Source organism: Lutra lutra, chromosome 12 (genome assembly GCF_902655055.1).
Source record: "Lutra lutra chromosome 12, mLutLut1.2, whole genome shotgun sequence".
NCBI classification, from domain to species: domain Eukaryota; kingdom Metazoa; phylum Chordata; class Mammalia; order Carnivora; family Mustelidae; genus Lutra; species Lutra lutra.
The window spans coordinates 64,707,256-64,727,069 of record NC_062289.1 but is presented as its reverse complement, the minus strand read 5'-3'; the positions used below and the strand labels follow the sequence as shown (position 1 = coordinate 64,727,069).

Here is a 19,814-nt window from a genome sequence, read left to right as displayed (position 1 = left end):
TGGTTTTGACTGGCATTACCCTAATGACTTTTGATGCTGAGCAGCTTTTCATGTACTTCTTGGCCATTTGTATGTCTTCTTTGAAGATACATCTGATAGAGTCCTTCATGCTTTTTTTTGAATTAGGCTTTTTGTTGTTATTGTTGAGTTGGAGAACTTCTTTATGTATGCTGAATACCAGTTCCTTAACAGATAAATGATCTGCAAATATTTTCTCCCATTCCATGGGTTGTCTTTTCACTCTCTTGATGTCCTTTGACGCACAATAGTCTTTAATTTTTTTTAATAGTTTTTAATTTTGATGGGTCAAACTAACCTAGGTTTTCTTTTGCTGGTTGTTCTTTTGGTGTCATATGTCAGAAACTGTTGCCTAATCCAAGGTCACCAAAGATTTATGCCTACAACTTTTTCTAAGAGCTTTATAGTTTTACCTCTTCAGCTTAGGCCTTCCATCCATTCTGAGTTAATTTTTGTATATGGTGTGAAGATGGGATCCAACCTCAGTATTTTATATATGGTAATCCAGTTTTCATAGCACCATTTGTTGTAAAGACTGTTTTTCCCCACTGAACTCTTTCAGCACCCACATTAAAAAAATCTATTAACCAGGGGCGCCTGGGTGGCTCCGTGGGTTAAGCTGCTGCCTTCAGCTCAGGTCATGATCTCAGAGTCCTGGGATCGAGCCCCACATCGGGCTCTCTGCTTGGCGGGGAGTCTGCTTCCTCCTCTCTCTCTGCCTGCTTGTGATCTCTCTGTCAAATAAATAAATAAAATCTTAAAAAAAAAAATCTATTAACCATAAACACAAAGGTTTATTTGTAGATTCTCAATTCTACTCCACTGATTTGTATGTTCATCCTTATGCTAGTTTGACATGGTTTTGATTACTGTAGCTTTGCAGGACATTTAAAAATTCAAAAGTAGAAAAAAAAAAGAAAAAAAATTCACAAGTAGGAGTCTTCAGACTATTTTCTTTTCCAAAATTGTTTTGAGTATTCTGGGTCCCTTGAATTTCCTCAAGATCAGTTTGTTAGTTTCTACAAAGTCTGTTTGAAAGTTTTCCTCACATGTTGAAAAATGTATCAAATCCTAGAGCAGGTACTCCAAAGCCAGTGTTCTTGGCAACAGAGGGCCTTCATTAAGTATTGGATTGGAAGTCATGTATTTTAACATTTTATTCTTATATATTCTGAAGTATTTTAGACATACAAAAAATGAGTAATAAAACAAATGCCAGTGGTCTCCTTACCCAGCTTACATTTATAAAAATAAGACAGAGGGGCAACTGTCTGGCTGTTGGTAGAACATGTGACTCCTGATCTCAGGATCACAAGTTCAAGCCAGACACTGGGCATGCAGGCTACTTAAAATTAAAAAAAAAAAAAAAAAAAAAACAACAACAAAAAACCCAAAACGAAAAATAAGTAAAAATAAAAATAACAGGAAAAAAGAGCAAGTAAACAAGCTAGCTAGCTCCCCATGCTACCAGTGACATGCCCTACGTCTGTTTCTTCACCGGTAAACAGGAGAAAATGTAACAAGGGCTAGCCAAAGTGTGTACTTCTCTCAGCCTCAATACATGCTTCAGCAAACACGGCTGGTGAAAACCAAGCAATGAACGGACAGCGAACTGCGGAAAGAGTATGGTTTACTAAGGATGATGCAGGAGTCCTGACTGTCACACATTTAGATAGAACGGAGGGAAGGAGCAATGCCAACTGGACCTTCCTCATGAACCAGCTACACCAAGCCAGGCTTTCCTAGCAGATCTTAGCAACTGTTAAGAAAATACTAGTCCTGAGGCACTGGCTACCTCAGTTGGTAGAGTGACTCTTGACCTCAGGGTTGTAAGATCAGGCTTACTTTAAAAGAAAAAAGGAAAGAAAATGCCAGTCTTTTCATGTGTTCACATTTTTTAGTGCACACAAGTTGTGCTTTTCTCAGCTCTAAGATGCAGGGCTTCTAATGCCTGAATTCTTGGGTGGTCCAATAGCTGTTCTTAATTAAACAGGGATAGTAGAAGGTATGTTCAAATTCAGTCAAAGCCAGACTCCAGGCTTGTGAGGTCCCTTAAAAGGGATGAAGGAAGGAAAACACCTCCTTTCATCAGATATACATCCTCCTCTTCCCTTGCTGGACGCACGGCTGTGCCTGATCCTATTTCCTACCCTGTGCTTGTCCTTATTTATTCTAGGGGCTGGCTGTTCAGCTCAGGCCCTCCTCTTTGATAGATCCTAAGATGGCTTCCTACTTCTGATCCTCACAGCCTCCCTGGTTCCCATGTTTCACTCTGGCTTCCCAAGTCGGGGTTTAGTTCTATGCCGGTCCTTTCCACACCGTAAACCAGTAATGGTTTACTCTGGCATAACACTATATGAAATGCAAAAGAGTAGATGAGTGTTTAACTTACAGGCTTAATGTAAAAACAAGTAATGAGCAAATGTTCAGAAACGCACCCAGCTTTAGTAAGCATCACTACACACTACCATTGTAGGCACCGCCAGAGCTTCCAGGACCCATGACTGTGCTCTCATCCAGGGGATGCCACATCTTCCCGAACCTTCAGAGGCTGGTTCAAGTTTTTGTGGAGATGTCACTCACAACAACCCACCATTCCCAGGCACAATTATTTTTGCTTCCATCAGCCTCCCTTAGGCAGGGAGTAGTCCCATCTGTAGGAATTAAAGGTGTTAAGGAATTAAAGTGGCTGTTTGGGTATCTTATGCTTTGAGAGATGAGAGGGAGTAAAAGAAGTGGTTGAGTGTGGTGACACCAGACCATCTGGGTTCCATTCCCGGCTCTACCTTCACCCAGATCTGTGACCTCCTGGTTAAGTTAACTAGTCTCTGTATGCCAGAGCCTCCTTCTCTGAAATTGGGGACAGTGGTACCATATTTGCTTCACAGAGCTGATGTGGGATCACAGGAGCTCACACATGAAGCATACAGAACAGGGCCTTGGGGTATACACTAGGCAGCCTGAGGTATCCATTAGCACCCCAGTTTCCTTCAGGATGGACACCTCTGGACCTGCCAGCTTGCCAGGATTCCCCAGGAAGGTCAGCCCCCTCCCTGCGGCCTCTTACACCTCCCAGCCCCTCCTAGAATCCAGAAACAGAGAAATTACTCTTCCCTGTCCTTCTCCCTGCTCTACGGTCCCACCTCTTCAATTCTTTCACAGCTGTTCTGATGGAGTCTCAGATGGGAAGGGCAGGCCAATAAGAGTACCTGGGCTGCCGTCCGACCAGTCCTCACAGAAGGGCCTCACTGCACTGACTGGCACCCAGCTCTACGAGGAGCCTAGCGGTAAAAAGCTAGGCAGCAGACAATCAGACAATGCGAGTGCCCAAGCAGTAGGTCTGTCTCTGTTTAAAAAAAAAAAGACGGGGACGCCTGGGTGGCTCGGTTGGTTGGGCAGCTGCCTTCGGCTCAGGTCATGATCCCAGCGTCCTGGGATCGAGTCCCACATCGGGCTCCTTGCTCGGCGGGGAGCCTGCTTCTCCCTCTGCCTCTGCCTGCCATTCTGTCTGCCTGTGCTTGCTCTCTCTCCCTCTCTCTCTGATAAATAAATAAAAAATCTTTAAAAAAAAAAAAAAAGACAGGAAATTTCCAACACCTGTTAAAAATACTTCTCTTCCAAATAGTTGGGGCCTCTCTTCTTCGGAGTTAGGGATTTAGAACCAGCTTGATCAAAGGAAATGGGAATGCCGTCATTAGGGTTCAGAGTGAGGGCTACAGCGAGGCAAAGGCTGAGATGGTTAGGGAACTGTTGTGCTGCTCGATGATCTCTTTGGGATGGAAGGCACCCCAGATGATAGGAGAGGGTCTATGACAGCCAATCTCCAAGAGGGCCGCCAACAATCACTGGCCTCTCTGTACAAACACCCCACGGCTCACATCAAAAGAAAGAGGTGAGGGGCGCCTGGCTTAGTCGGGGAAGTGTGTGACTCTGGATCTCAGGGCAGTAGGTTCGAGTCCTGCACTAGATGTAGAGATTGCTTAAAAATAGAATCTTTAAAAAAAAAAAAAAAAGGTGGCAATTCCCACTGCCCTTAGGACCTGCTGTATTGGAGTGATGGTCTAGGACTTCGGAGGACTGGTAGCTTCTGCTCCCTCCTCTTCAGAAGCCAGCTGCCATACAGTAATAAGGAAGTGCACACTTTACTGCCGGAGACACCACATGGAGGCCACGTCGGGAAAACTGATGTGCAGATACAGGAGGGAAGCCTTTACGGACCTTCCAGGTCAGCCCAGCTGCATGCTGAATATAGCTGCATGGGAGCTCGCACAGAGACAAGCAGAAGGGTCAGCCAGGCAGCTCCCATTGCCCCAGCTGCTGACCCACAGAATCAGGAGAAATAATTTATTGCTTCAAGTCATTAAGTTTTAGGGTAGTTCCTCATCAAACAATAGATAACAATGCCAAACCAACAAGTTTTGCATTTCAAAAGCTGAAATAAGCCCTCATCAAAGTCCTTTTAATTCTAAGCAAATACAAACAAAACCAGTGGTAACATCCCATCCCTCCCCCCCACATAGCAAATTCATTACCTAATAGGAGACTTATATCCAAAACACGTTAAAAACCCTTATGGTCAATTAAAAAAAAAAAAAAAAGGCTCAATTTTAAAATGGGCAAAGGATCTGAATAAACATTTCTCCAAAGCAAATGTGTAAGTGACCAGCAAGTACATGGAGATCCTCAGTATCATTAGTCGCCAGGGAAATGCAAAGCAAAACCATAATTTTTGTGAAATACTACTCCACACTCACTTTGATGGCTAAAGTAAGAAAGACAAACAATAACAAATATCGGTAAGGACATGGAGAAACTGGAATCTCATGCCCTGTTTGTGGGAGTGTAAACTGATACAGCTGCTTTCAAAACAGTATGGCAGTGTTCTGCTACCATAGGATTCAACAACTCCACTCCTAGGTATCTACCCAAGAGAAATGAAAATGTTAGGTCCAGAGCAAAGCTTCTATACATGTTGTTGGTTTTGTTTTGCTTTTTTAAAAAAAAAATATTTTATGTAATCCTATGCCCAGCGTGGCGCTCAAACTCACAACCCTGAGATCAAGAGTCGCACGCTGCTATGACTGAGCCAGCCATGTGCCCCTTGTACACAAATGTTCACAGCAGCACTGTCTTTATTTATTTATTTACTTACTTATTTGAGAGACAGAGAGTGTGTGTGTGTATGAGCAGGGGGAGGGGCAGAGGGAGAAGGAGAACCAGACTCCTTGCTGAGCAGGGAGCCCAACATGGGACTAGATCCCATCCAAGGACCCTGGGATCATGACCTGAGCTGAAGGCAGACATTTAACCCACTGAGCCACCAGGCGACCTCACAGCAGCATTACTGATAAGAGCCAAAAAGCGGAAGCAACCCAAACAACCATCAACTGATGAACAGATAAATAAGACAGTATATCCGTACAACAGAATATTATTCAGCAGTAAAATGGAATAAACTATATGCAACAAAACGGTCCATGGATGAAACTTGAAAATACTATCCCAAGTGAAAGAAGCCAGTCACAACATCATTTTCTGTATGACTGCATTTATATGAAAAGTTCAGAAAAGGCAAATCCATAGCAACAGAAAGCAGGAAGTGGTGGCCTACGGCCGGGAAAATGGGGAGTGGGCGGTTTGTGCAGTATATGAAATAGGTCTCAATAAAGTTATTAAAACAAAGGAAGATGTTTATCATATATACCCAGAGTGCAGACCCCCCACACCTCAGTGCTCAGAGCTCTTTCTTATACTTCCATGTGGTCACAAACACACACCTGTGTGCTCTAACCTCTAAGACCAGATCATGCAGGTAGTTTCTCTTCTGGAAACTGCTTTCTCCAGCTGGTGACTCTGTTATTTCCATTTTGAAAAATGTCCACCTCATCTAAACACTCAGACCATGCCCTAATTTCCTGAATTGACCTCTATGTCTTGACAGTTGGGTTTATCCAAACCAGTATCCCCTCAAGGGCCATAAATAGGATCTGCTTTGAATTCCTGACATGCAAGGATGTCCTAGAACTCCCAACACCACACTCAGGCACATAGTGCTTAGGGCAGACCCAGTGCAGCCAGAGCCTGCACCGTCAGGATGTGTGAGGGAAGCAGGGCGGGTGCCGTGAAGAGGAAAAGCCCCGGTCATCAGCCACACACCCCCATGCACAGGCTGGGTAACCCTACACAAGCCGTTGGCTTCCTTGTGCCCATTCTGCTCCACTTCTACTAAAACAGCTCTGCCCTGAGGAGAACACTCCAATGAAAGGAGGTGGTCATGTGAAGCCCATGGCACCCCGCCCAGGATGAGAGCTCACAAGGCGGAAATCCTTCCCTACTACTCCACCTGTGACACTCCTAGGCTCAAGGCCTCAACACCCATAAGCTTCGCCTTTAGCACTTAACAAAACACGACAGGAACACCTTTGGGCCTGCATGTCAGGGCCCTGCGGGCCTTTAGTGAAGATCCCGTGGGGAGCACTCTTATTCAGAGGAGCAGCTGGGACCTCCATGAGCATCCTACAAGATTCCTGGGAGCTGACCATGAATGGAGGGTGTTGGCAACAGTGTTGTGGTCAAGGCTGGGCCTGCATCCTGCATGTCCCCCAGAGTACCCTCCCTATAACTGTACCATGGACCCGTGGGAAGACCCACAGCATGCTGCAGATAAAGCCCACAGTGCCAAGGTCAGTCAGTGAGTGGCCACCCCCGCCCTCACTCCGCAGGGAGAGAGCTTCCAGAGCCTGCCTTGCACCCTCCCCTTCCTGAGCCCCTGAGCTTTCTGCCCGGGGCTCCACCCACCAGGGCCTTACCCGGGTCTTGGCCTTCAGGAACACATGGCTCTCCATATCCTTGCTGGATTTACTGTGGGCCACACCAGCTTTTCTCATGGCATCCTCACTGTAATACAGAATAAAGAGAGATGTTCACACATACCTGTTAGCCTGCTCCTGTAGGGTTCCTGGCCAGCAGGCCCTGCTCAGCAGCTGCCCCTGGGGAGAAGAGACGCTGTCCCTCAGCACAGCAGCCTTGCTAAGGTCCAGGAGAGGCATATAAGGAGGGACTCTCAGCAGAGCAATAAAAGGTGGGCTGAGCAAGGTAAGGGGGAAGAGCCATGAGAAGGAAGAAACAGGAAAGGCAGACACCACAAAGCAAAGCAGTTATCCCTGGCAGGAAGGATGAGAGGAACTAGGCCCTAGGAGTTGCTCCCAACCAGCACAAAATCAGGTGTGCGCAGATAGCTGAGCAGCCAGCACCTTCTATTTCCTACCCTCTCAATGGTTTGGGTGTCCCCACTACCACCCAAGGCTGGCATTAAGAACAGTGGGACACCAGCTCCAGTCTCCTCCTCTGTAAAACGAAGGGGCCATGCAATGTCAACTCATAGTCCCTCCCAAGCCAAAGGTCCTTTTTCTTCTTTTTTTTCAAAGATTTTACTTATTTATTTGTTACAGAGAGAGAGGGAGAGAGAGAATGCGCACACAAGTGAGGGAGCGGAAGGCAGAGGGAGAAGCAGGCTCCCTGCTAAGCAGGGAGACCCATTCAGGACTGGATCCCAGGACCGGGGATCATGACCTGAGCCAAAGGCAGATGCTTAACCAACTGAGCCCCCCAGGTGCCCCATAGTAAAGGTCCATATGTGGGACGTGTAGGTTCTCCAAGTGGGACCAAGGAGATAAACCTCACAAACCTGGGAACGACTTAAAAACACATCGGCCAACAGGCACGTGGGTGACTCAGTCAGTTACAGTCTGACCCTTGATTTTTGGCTTGGGTCATGGCCTCAGGGTTTTGAGGTCAGGCTCCACCCTCTGTGCGGAGTATGCTTGAGATGCTCTCCCTCTCCCTCCGCTCCTCCCCCACTCACATTCTAAATAAATAAATAAATAAAATCTTAAAAACCAAACACACACACATTTGCCAAAACCTGTCCAATCAGAGACAGAAGGCTATCACGGCTGTCTGCCAGCTGATGCTCTACTGGGAGGCAGCCATGCACAGCAGCTGAGCTTGAGCTCCCCGGGAACGGCAGCACACACCCTGCTGAACACACACAGAGCTAAGAACATGTGTGCGTCTGTTAGAAAGGAAGGGGCATGTTAGGCTTGGGTCTCAGGGCCTGGCCCATCTGCATCCTCCCTTCTTTGCAGAGCTGGGCGTGCTGACGAACGAATGAACCAACGAGCATGTCAGGGCTCTGTTGCCTCACCCCAAGAGGATCAGACAAGCCTAGTCCAGCTGGCGCTAGACAGCCTTCGGACTACTCTAACAAACCAACAAGCAAACCAACCAACCCACCAAGCCCAGGATACTCAGCAGTGTGCATATGGGGTTGCATGGTTATGTTTGTGATCCTTAAAGAAAGGATCACTTGGACAAATCTGTATTAATGTGTAAAGAAACATAAAAAGACCCTGCCCCACCACACTGCTGGATAACTCATTAAACACATGAGTGCATAGTCTCTACCCCCGTCTGCTTCCTCAAGCTGCACAGAGGCAAAGCAGCAACAAGTTCCTGTTGGTGAGGCAGCCAAGATGCAGCAGACACACGCACGAGGGGCAATGTGACCAGGGCCACAAGAGCGGAGCAAAAGGAACAATGGAGGAGGACAACGCGGTATCCAACTCGTGGGGATGCGAGGCAGCCAGGCTCAGAGGACCTAGCCAGTGTTAAGGCAGGCATCCACACACAGAGATCGAGAGTCGTCACTTGGTCAGGCTCTAAGTCACGGAGCATCTCCGACAAGAGAAGTGACAGAGCAAATCCGCTTTCAGAAGTGTGCCTCACCTGTGTCTCCCAGGGCCATACCTATTCCCTTACCCACCTTCCCAGAGCAGTGCGAGTCAAACCCTGCCCCAGAGGCTTGCCAGGGCTGAGGGCCACAGAGCTACAGACCAATGGAGGAGAAAGCAGCAGACACAGCCAAAAGGGTACCTGCTAGCCCGTGGGACATGCTGAAGGCTGGCTGAGGGCAAGTGGAGAGGCCATGGGTAGAAAGTGGAGCCAGACCCAGGTGTGAACACAAAAAGGCAGAGAACAGGGCTGAGGGCTCTGAGACAGTACTCAGTTATGCAGACGGGCTCTGTGCCCAAGACGAGCAATCCCCGATGGCTTAGGCAGGCTCCCGGCTGGCTAAAAGTCGCCCTTCCTGAGCTGCTGGCTGGGCACTTTGATGGAGTCCTTAGACTCACAAGCCCCACACAAACTCTGTGAACCTTGACTGCAGCAAAGACACCTGGCACAGTCCCCAGAGACAAGACACAGACACCAGCTTAAGAGCTTTGAGGCCCTAAGGCACAGATGCCAGGGGGTGTGCTGGAGGAGGAGCCCTTTCCCATCCAGGTCCACAGAGAGCAGGGGCACTGGTTATTATGTGACTGAAAAAGAGCCTGAAGAACATTGTCAGGACAGGAGGCCAGAATAGGGCCCATCCTGACGAGGCAGAATACACACCTGAGCAAGCGGAAACAGATCTGGGATAAACGTCCGCGAAGGGGCTGCACAGCTATGGAGCCAAGGAGGAAGGCCGCTCCTAGGCCAGGCACCAGGGCTCTGCGAGACAGCACCGTGCCCATTTCTCACACATGTCCCTTCCACTGCTGCACACAACGCCTGCCCAAAGAGGCCCTGCATGTTTGTTGGCTTAAGAATGAACAGGCACCCTGAGCACTGTTTTCAGTTCTGCAAACCATATTTTACAGAATGTTTTTGCTCCTGTTTCTAGTCTGCAGGTAAGGTTCCACGAAACAGAAGATGAGGCAAAAAAGAAACCAGGCAGCTCTGCTCCCTGTGACCATTCCCACATCTTCCCCCAAGGAGGCTCTGTCATTTTCCTTTTCAGCCGCTCAGCATCGTGTCAGAGGCGCCCATCCATTATCCGGTTCTAACTGCACATAGAAGAGCTTCCTGCATCAGTGCTTAAGGGTGGTGTCCCTCCCTCCTTCCACACCAAGGACCAACATGCCTACTGCATGAGCCTGTCGTGGGTCCCAGCCCACATTTAGGGCAGGCCCCGCACAGATGCAGGACCAGCCGCTCCCCCCGCCCCCCCCCGCCGCTCTGTCCCCAGGATGCCTACAGGAAGAGCTGGATCTTGATGGCCATTCCTCAGCCTCAGAAAACAAAACCCTTCCAGCAACCGACACTAAACGAACGCAAACTAGCACACGAAAAGACAACCCTAAAGACAGAGTGGTGGTCACAGCCTCAGAGAAACAACTTAGAAGAACCAGCAAGTCCTAGTGAACTCTTCCCACACAAGCAAGCCTAAGATCAGTGCCAGGAATACAAGGGCCTGCCAAGTCAGGGGAGGTCAGGGAGCAAAACCAGGGTCAGCTCACAAGGGTGGACCCTAACTGGGGCTATCCTGCCACATCCTACCAATACCAAGGCCGTTGTCCCCAAACCTGAGGCTGTCAGGAAGGCACCAGCACCACAACAGAGGGCCTGTCTGCTGGCCTCTGCCTGGACGTGCCCAACCCTCTGCTAAGATGGATGGAGGACTGACAATGGCTCAAAGTACGTGGCCCCTTGCTTCAAGCCAGGCTCCCCAGCTCCCCAGCTCCAGCTTCTTCCTGGTCGCCACAGCTACACCGGTCTGCCTGGTCAGGGTTCAACTGGTGTCTGGTTTAGACCTGAGTCTCGGAGGGAGTACCTGACCCATTCCACAGGCCCTGTCGGAGGAGGCCCTTTCTTTCCAGAGGGCAGTGACACACCAAAAAAAAAAAAAAATCCCCGAAACCTTAGCTCTATGTCCACCAACTGCCCACACTGGAAACCTGTGAAGCCCCTCTTCACTTCCCAATTCTGACTTCTGTTCCTTGAAGTTCAAACCCTCACCCCATCTCTCACTGTACCTGTGGTGGTCCTTCCTCATGGGCCTCTGTCTCCACCTCCACCACCTCCGCCAGTCCCCTAAGCCACAGGACAGTGAGAGTGGGAAGTGGCCCAGGCTATGTCCCTGCCTGCCTAAAGGGCCTTGCTCCTTACCAGCAAGGCAGACAGCCGTGAAGCCCACTCCCTCCCCCTTTCAGGGTCCTGCTGCTAAGCATGCTGATGCCCAACCACTGCACCCCTGTTAGGCCCTCTAATCGTGCTCCTACCCAGGAACCCAACTTTCTGCCTCACAGTAACCTTGTGGTCACCCTGGCCACACCCATGGCACCTCCTGCAGGAACTGCCGGCTCCCGGTCGGTCGGACCTGCCATCCTACGAACATCTTGAGAGCAGGGACTGGTATGCAACAGCAGTAATCAGCACCAGACCAAAAACTGGTTATTTTTAACACAAGGGGTGGTAATGCCATGCATTTTGATGTGCAGAACCAAGAATCAGCATGACAGGTAGAGGGGAAACCGGGACTCAAATGAGTCTGTCCAGGCAGCAGAGGCCAGGGTGATGGGAAAGGTATGTGCTGGGGTGGGCCAAGTGCTGGGCACTGGATCTGCAGGAAGCAGACAAAGGAAGAAGGGCCTGGGCTCCGGAATCACACAGACCTCACACAGACCAAGACTCAAATTCCGACCTGGCCACTCACCAGCTCTGGGTCTTGGGAGAGGCTCTCCACCCCCCACACACATGTTCCTCATAAAGAAGCTCTCTGAAAGGGCTGTGGCCAGGACGAAGGGAGATACACAGGAGAGGCCAGGGTGTGAGGCCAAGACTAGCCTGGGTCCAGCCTGCAGCACTCCTGTCCAGTATCTGGCCTGCTCTGCTGCCTCACCTCTACCCTATCCCCTGATTGGGAACCTCAATTCAACACCTGGAGCTGGTTCCTAGTCTTTGTAATCTGAATCTGTGCAGGATAAAGCCAAAGAACTAGCAAACTGGGGGCGCCTGGGTGGCTCAGTGGGTTGGGCCGCTGCCTTGGGCTCAGGTCATGATCTCAGGGTCCTGGGATCGAGTCCCGCGTCGGGCTCTCTGCTCGGCGGGAAGCCTGCTTCCCTCTCTCTCTCTCTCTGCCTGCCTCTCCATCTACTTGTGATCTCTCTCTCTCTGTCAAATAAATGAATGAATGAATGAATGAATGAATGAACTAGCAAACTGTGTGTCCCGGGAAGGTATGCATGGGTGTAAGCTCCAAGTCCGCTAATGCTCCAGCCTGCCCCTCACCACTCCACCCCCTAGCTGGTGACTCTGATAAGGTATCACCCTGCCCGTCCTCACTGCATAGGGCTGGTCTGAGGATTATAGTAGTTAACGACGTCAGGCACTTGGCACATAGGAAGCAGTAGGGTGCGTTACAGAAATCAGAGCACAGTCTGACTAACTGCGCAGTAAGACTGCATCCCAAAATACCTCCAATGTTCAATGACGCTGGTGTCGCCCCCTTCCTAGCAGATGACAGCAGCAGTGCAGGCGGCTCCCTCAGGCAGAGCTGCTGTTCCCCTGAAGCTGAGCCCCGTGGAAGCATGCCTTCAGGGTGCCCAGCAGCCAAAACACTTCTTAGAAAAGGCCTGTGCACAGGTATGCTGATGGGAAGCATCCAGCGACCTTCCCTGCCCTCCAGCTGCCGGACCCTCCACTTGTGCTCCACCTCCCTTTGTGCTCCACCTCCCTTTGTGCTCCACTCCAAAGGGCCGGGGTTCACACCCAGGGGCCTTCCCATCTCTCCCGACCCACCTCAACACCGCCCCTTCTCCAGGTTCAACCTCCTTTTCCATTGCTAAACATGAGCTTGCATTCACAGGCGAGCAAGGCCATCTGGTTGGTCTCCTGCTGCTGTCTAAACCAGGAAGGCTCTTTCCTCTCTGCGTCACAGACTCACCCTCCTGCCTTAGGTGGACAGGATGCCCACTCATCTGTGTGAGGTTTTTGTTCTGCCCAGAAGAAGCCTCTCCTCTTTTGAGAATCACACACTCATCAACCAGCTGACCTCTCATGGAGCAGGAGTTTTGCCAGCTCTGTCTCACCCCACCCTACAAGAGAAACTTCCAGATGAAGTGGCACCTGTGTGTGCAAAGAGTCTGTTCACCCACCTGGGACAGGACCTCGCAGCTTGCCTGGGTGACACTTCGCCCAGGGTGTGTAAAAGCCCCAATCATAAAAGTACCAGACAACAACAGGAGAACAGTTATATAATACCGGGCTGAGGAAGGCTTTCCTGAGCACACAATCAAAAGTAGATACTATAGAGGGAAAAAGACCTTGCCAAGTTAAAAAAGATTCCTGCCACATTTTTAACCAAACATCTACCAAAGAGATAAGGAGAAAGTGCCCCTGATACCCCAGGCCCTCAGCAACTCAAGCCCACCCTCATGTCCCGAGAGACAAGGTCCTGGTGGCCTTGCTTCCCAGTCAGGTACTCATGGCAGGACCCACCACTCACCCCCACACCCCATTCCTGTGCAATGGCCCGTATGTTTTTGAGTAAGCTCTCAGCACTTGTGGCACAGCCTAGGAATACGCCATATCTGGTAAAGCAGAGCTCAGGCCAGCACAAAAGAGAACCGTTCTGCCCTCTCTAAACACCAGCTGTGTCCAAGCATTGCCATGGTTGAGGCCTAGCCCAAAGCTTCTGCTCTCCCCCAGTGCCAAGGAAGCCTGTGAGCCTGCCACCAGGAGAAGGGCCAGGAAGTGAAGACAGACCAGAAGGAAAGCAAATCACTACACTGGCCCTGAGCAGGAAACACAGCTTTGACTTAAATTAAGCTAGCCTAAGCCACAGTCTAAATAAATGTTCCCTACAATAATTTCATTTAAAAATAAATTTAAATGAGATATGAACCTCCAGGTTGGCATAAGGAACTGAACCTGCACGTCTTATTTTGCTGCAACTCAAAACCCCACTAAAACTACAGAAAAGGGAAGATTTTGTTTTTCTTTAACACAAACTCACAAAGCCAGGCAGGACTGGAGTGATGGGTCCAACAACAGCATTTTAGAATCTGGAACGCTGATGGTCCAGTGGTGATGGACAGGGCAAGCCAACCAAGAAAGCAGAGTCCTAAGTAAGTGACAGTAAGGAGGGCTGAGAGCCAATCTAGTGATAGCCCTAGATCTTCACAAGGCTCTGGACGGGGCATGCCAGGCACTCAGGGACCAAGGGTAAATGGAAAGATTCCTGGGTGAAAGCCTTCCCGGCATCCCCTCCTCCACTTCACACTGCTGGGTAACTATTTCCACACTAGCAGACACCAGAGATTTATTCTCTGGAAAAGCATTAAATGGAGAATCGTTTGACTTAGAGGGGCTCAACCCACCCAGCTGAGAAGGCACAGGAGGCTAACGAAAGAAGCAGACTATGTGGCCACTGAGTGTCTAGACCCACACTAACTCCTGAGGGCCACCCCCCTGCCCTTCTGTCCACCTGTGGCCTCTTCCAGTGTGGCACCCAACCCTTTACCCTACAGCCCAGTGTTTGGAAGACCATGTTCTGGAGGAAAGACCCAGAAACTGAAGCTACGTGAGCCTCTGGGGAAGCTGGCAGTGGACAAGCCCCTCATGTTCAGAGTGTCCACCTATCTTCCCCATGCCCCTCTCTTAGAGTGAGCTGCCAACCAAGGGCTCCCAGACACCCTCCCATGGCAGATGAAGACCCCACATGAAAAAATGCCAAGAAACGATCTTTATTTTCCAAAGGGATAAGACACTGCATCCATTTAACAAGAACAGGAGCATATAAAACAGAAAGGTTACAAAAATAAAAAGAGAGAAAGGAAAAAAAAAAGAAAGCAAAGAAAGAGTTCTCAGAAGTAAAAGCATGTCAGCAGCGAAAGGCCAGAGATAGAACTAAAGAAATCTCCCAGAGAGTCCAGTAAAAAAAACAGATGGACACAGGAGATAAAAGATAAATTAGAAAAAGACCGAGGGGTCAACTTTCAGACACAGGGGGCAGAGGAAACACAGGGAGCAGAGGAAACACGGCTCCCTGTGACCTGATTCGCCGGAACTTTCCCTGCAGCACTGGACAGGAGCTCTGGGAGTGAGGCAAGCGACCCCGCAGCTCACTGGGAAAAGCGCTGGGCCTGCTCAGCAGCAGCACCAGAACCAAGAAAGCAGCGGGACGCGCTCCTCAATCCTTGATGAAGTATTTCCGACCCAGAAGCCCCCATGCACCCAAATGGACATGGTCTCCAGAAACTGAGTTCTTCTTCAAGAAGCTAGTGGCATGAAGGAGTGAACCAAAATTAAGACACCATGGGATACAGAAAACAAGAAACCTAGCCCCAGAGCCATGCACCTTGAGAGACTAATGCAGCCACTGGCCTGTGCCCTGAGAGCTCCAGCAGAGAGGCCCAGGGAAAGAGCCAGAGCTGACAGGCAGCCTGGCAGCACTCAGCACAGGGGATAGCTAATACATGCCTGGAAGGTACAGGAAAAGTCAGCCACAGGTACACAGAAAACTGGGCACATTTTTAAGAAGGCCATTTTATTCTCGAGAAAAGAAACCAACCAACCAACAAACCAAAAAACCTTGTCAGTACTAGCATGCCACAAAGGTCGTCTGTAGAGTAACATTTGGGTAGGCATAAAACACAAGTATTCCTTACAGATTTACCCAGGAGGTAAAATACCGGTAGAACAGGAAGCAGCAGAGATAATGGCTATGTAGAGGGAGCTACAGAGAAAGTCAATACATAATTCATGAAACTCAACAATGTGATGACCCAAGACAGTAGCACGTGCACATTACTCAGAATCACAGGCACAGGCCAGAAGAAAGAGCAGAGTCACAGGGGAGGACTGGGCAAGTGGAGACCCACCACGGTTTCTTGGGGGTTTTTTTCTTCTTTGCTTTTGAAGATTTTATTTATTTATTTTAGAAAGAGAGAAGAGAGAGAGCAAGCACACGAACTGGGGGAGGGCCAGAGGGAGAGAAAGAATCTCAAGTAGATTCTCCACTGGGTACAGAGCCCAACATAAGGCCAATTTCAAGACCCTGAGATCATGACCTAAGCCAAAATCAAGAGCTGGAGGCCTAACCAACTGAGCCACCCAGGTACCCAGGCTTTTTTTTTTTTAAACCACTACTTGACTTTTATGTGTCTATATATTACTTTGATAAAATAAGAATTAAAAGTTAAATGACAAAATGCATATAAAAAGTGTGCCATAGAGAAATACTCAGTGAGCACCGTATGTTAACAAAGGCCTCCTAGAGGTGCAGGGCTGGCTCAGTGGGCAGAGGACCATCCACGCTTGATCTCAGGGTCAGGAGCCCAAGCCCCATCTGGAGCCTAGAGACTGCTTTAAAAAAAAAGGTCTCCTTCACCTTTCTTTCTTTTTTTTTTTTTTAAAGACTTTATTTATTTGACAGAGATCACAAGTAGGCAGAGAGGCATGCAGAGAAAGAGGGGGAAGCAGGCTCCCTGCTGAGCAGAGAGCCTGATGCGGGTGCTCAATCCCAGGACCCTGGGATCATGAACTGAGCCGAAGGCAGAGGCTTTAACCCACTGGGCCACCCGGGTGCCCCTCCTTCACCTTTCTAAACCTTCCAGACTTAGGCAACCTGGAGACAGAATGCTCATACCTCATTGGCAATTCTGACCCCTGGAGCATCCTGAAAAGTCTACCACACATTCCATCATTGTCCCAGTGGGCCCTTGGCCAAAGGACTCTTTGGTGGGTCTTCCCTTCACAGAGTCCTTAGAAAGCTCCAGAGCAGCCTCCTCCCCTCCTCTCGGTTCCCCAGCAGTGGTTTACTGCCCCAGCACCCCACGTGCTTTCATCTCAGAGGCAGGAAATGACCAGACACCAATTGTTCAATCCCCAAGAGCAACCAATGTAAACACCTGGCCTCAAAGGGAGTGGGCCTTCTTGACCTCACAGGCAGCCGTGAGCATGTCTGCCAAACCGTATCCCAGACTGCGACTGCTTTCTCGTCTTTGTCAGCACCCTTCTGCATTCTGGCTCTCTGACTTTTTGAAGAAACATAAAGTGTTTTCTAACCAGATAAAAATATGTATTTCAGAATTGAACCAGCCACCTACATGTAGGAAAGAGTATTTTAGTCCTGCAGAAAGAAATTTCTTAATCATACAAACACAAGAGACTGAGAGCACTTTCTTTTCACATTCCTCTTGGTTTGATCAAGCTCCCCAAATTCTGCTCTTAAGATTTCTCAATCCCCAAAGAATTAGATCAATGGAAGAACTACTAAAGAGAATACCATTGCCCTTAGAAGGGCATTTTTTATTTGAGCTGGTTCAGAAGACGACACAAACTTTGTCATTTACTCCAATCTGCCGGTTTGCCCTCCACAGGACTAGGAGCCGAGAGGCCCTGAGATCCCTGTTCAGGTGCTGGCCTCTGGGCTCCAGGGCTGAGACCACGCTGGCAACCCCAAGTTCCAGCCCCAGCACTTCTCACTCACCACCAGGAAACCACGCAGTGAGGACACTCTCTGCCAGCCCAAGAATTTATTAAAATGCTTATCTCACATGATTTTGTGGTATCTGGGGGAGAGAAAAGCCCTATCTTCTACAGATCTGCACTCAAGGACTAGCAGCTGAAATCATATGGTGTCTGGAATGTGATTGAAAATAGTCCAGGAGGGGGTGGAGAGGGATGGCTGAAACTGGACATATGCTGCTAACTCTCCCAAGTACCTGAGAGATCATTCTTATATTTCCACTTCTGTGAATGTTTGGAAAAGGCCATAATGGAACTTTTAACAAGATCGTAAATAAAATGCTCTTGTCAAGTATGCGGGATGACTGTTCAGAGTAGCCTGAAGGGGGCTTACTCCTAAGAGTGCCCTACTGTGAGGCCGTCCTGGCTGTCATGCAGGGAGTGACCATGCACCCTGAATCCCCCCCCCGTCTGCAGATTTCTCCCCAGCCTGGAGAAGCCTGGTTCTCTGGAGGGCAGCAACCCAATAAAAGTCTTAAGAAATCTGCTCTCGCAGCAGAGCCCAGTCCAGTCCCTCACTCCCGAGATAGAGCCCAACTATGGGTAGAGTCCCATTGGCCAGAAGCCTAGCTGTGTCCATGCTGTGCACGAACCAGGGACATAAGCACACAGGTCCCAGCCAGTCACACCCCAGGAGACAAACGCAATCTGTGCTGTGAAAAAGCCAAAACTCAAACTGAACTCGAGTCTAACTCCACTTCAAAAATACTGGTATATGCATGTACTTACATATTTAAAATACATACATATCAAGGTACCTATCCACTGAAACAGGACTGGAAGGCAAAAATCAAATTGTAACCAATGGCTATCTCTGGCACAACTGCTACCGAAAATATCTTCCTGTTTTGAAATCCTCTACAATGTCATCTGAAAAGCAATTAAGTGCTGCATCCATTAGTCCTGAACACAGGGACAGGAACCAACAACAGAGGCAGGCCCAAGCTGCTGGGACTGGCTTCCTGTGCCCACACTGTCTTACCCCAGTCTCTCCACACATCTGCTCTGCCCACCACAGCCACCACCAGGGCCTTCAGCTCAGCCTCCTCTGCCACCCACACCCACATCACTCCTGCAGTTAACTGCCCTTGCAGGTTTGCTCCTTGTACCACCCCAGCTGCTGGACTCTCTCCTTGGAAGGGCTGACACCCTACACACTCCACAAACCATCATCTGGTACCCCACCCCTCAGAAGCAGCGCAGGATCACAGTCCATCTCCCTCAGGGTGCATACCTGTGGTTCTCTCCTCCCTTCCTCCTGCATGTACACACATACACACAGTCACCAAATTCCAAAGCTGCTTTCCCTACAGGCTCTCTCCCTCCTCAATCACCCTCTCTGTTCCCACTGCCATGGCACCCAGTAGGTCTCAAACTGGAGGGTGCTTTCAAAACCAACAAGGGTGCTTGTTATTAAAGGCAGGTCCTTTGACAATGCCAGATGTTGGCCAGGATGGCTGACAAGAGGAACTCCCCCACATCGTTGGTAGGAATGTAAATGGGTACCTACCATTAGGCGGACCACAGCCATGCTGAATTCAGGCCACACCCCTCAACCCAGCCTCAATGTGTGGCCCAGGGAGTAAGTGCATATACCACCGGAAGACATGACCCCAAACACCCCTGGCACTGACTTCCCATAACCAACAACTAGCATTAACCCCAATGTCCATCAGACATAGGACAGGAAAGGAACCTGGGGTGGAGTCATGTACAGACAACACATGGCATAAACAGGAACCACTGGACAGACATGATGCTGAACGCAAGAAGCCAGACACGCTGTGACTCCAATGACAGGAAATTTAAGAACACACGTCTCCATGGCCCGGAAGCCAGGAGAGTGGAGCAGAATCTGCACTGGCTGAAGCACAGGGAGGTGCCTGCACAGTTCCAGGCCTGTTCCAGACACAGGCCTGGGCTATGGCTATGTGGCATCTACATGCGTAAACATTCATCTGGTGGCACCATGCTGAAGATGAGTCCCGTGTCATTCACTGAGGTAGGTTTCTTACACTTCAATATAAAGAAGCACCAGGCGCCTGGGTGGCTCAGTCAATTAAGCCTTTGCCTCTTGATTTCAGCTCAGGTCATGATCTCAGGGTCTTAAGGTCCGGCCTCACATTAGGCTCCATGCTCAGAGGGGAATCTGCTTCTCTCCCTCTCCCTCTCTTCCTCCGCCCCTCCCCGGCTCGTGTTCTAGCTCATGCACATGCACGCACGCACACTCTCTAAAATAAATAAATAAATAATTTAAAAAAAAAAGTCTCATGTAAGACAACCAGAGCTCCTAAGCCCCCTCCACCCCTGGGTTTGGGCTGGAATGGCCTTGTGCCTGAATTGTGAGTACAGAGCACCTGGAGGTGATTCCCTCTGCACTTTCATAGGCGTGAATCCTCCCCAGTCTGAATCAAAGCAGACCCATAGCTTCTGAAGGGCCCAGG

General features: G+C 49.4%; 1 protein-coding gene across 3 annotated transcripts in view; it reads right to left on the bottom strand.

Annotated features, from left to right (window-relative positions):
- The window catches only part of MED15 (mediator complex subunit 15), a 67,309-nt gene that overhangs the window by 35,926 nt on the left and 11,569 nt on the right, over window positions 1-19,814 (bottom strand). For 2 of the 3 annotated variants that reach the window (XM_047696557.1, XM_047696558.1), the window contains one exon: window positions 6,828-6,915. The exons of the other annotated variant lie outside the window; for it this stretch is intronic. In XM_047696557.1, coding sequence (XP_047552513.1) covers window positions 6,828-6,915 — 88 coding nt within the window. The remainder of the gene's footprint in view (window positions 1-6,827; window positions 6,916-19,814) is intronic. 3 annotated transcript variants of the gene reach the window in all.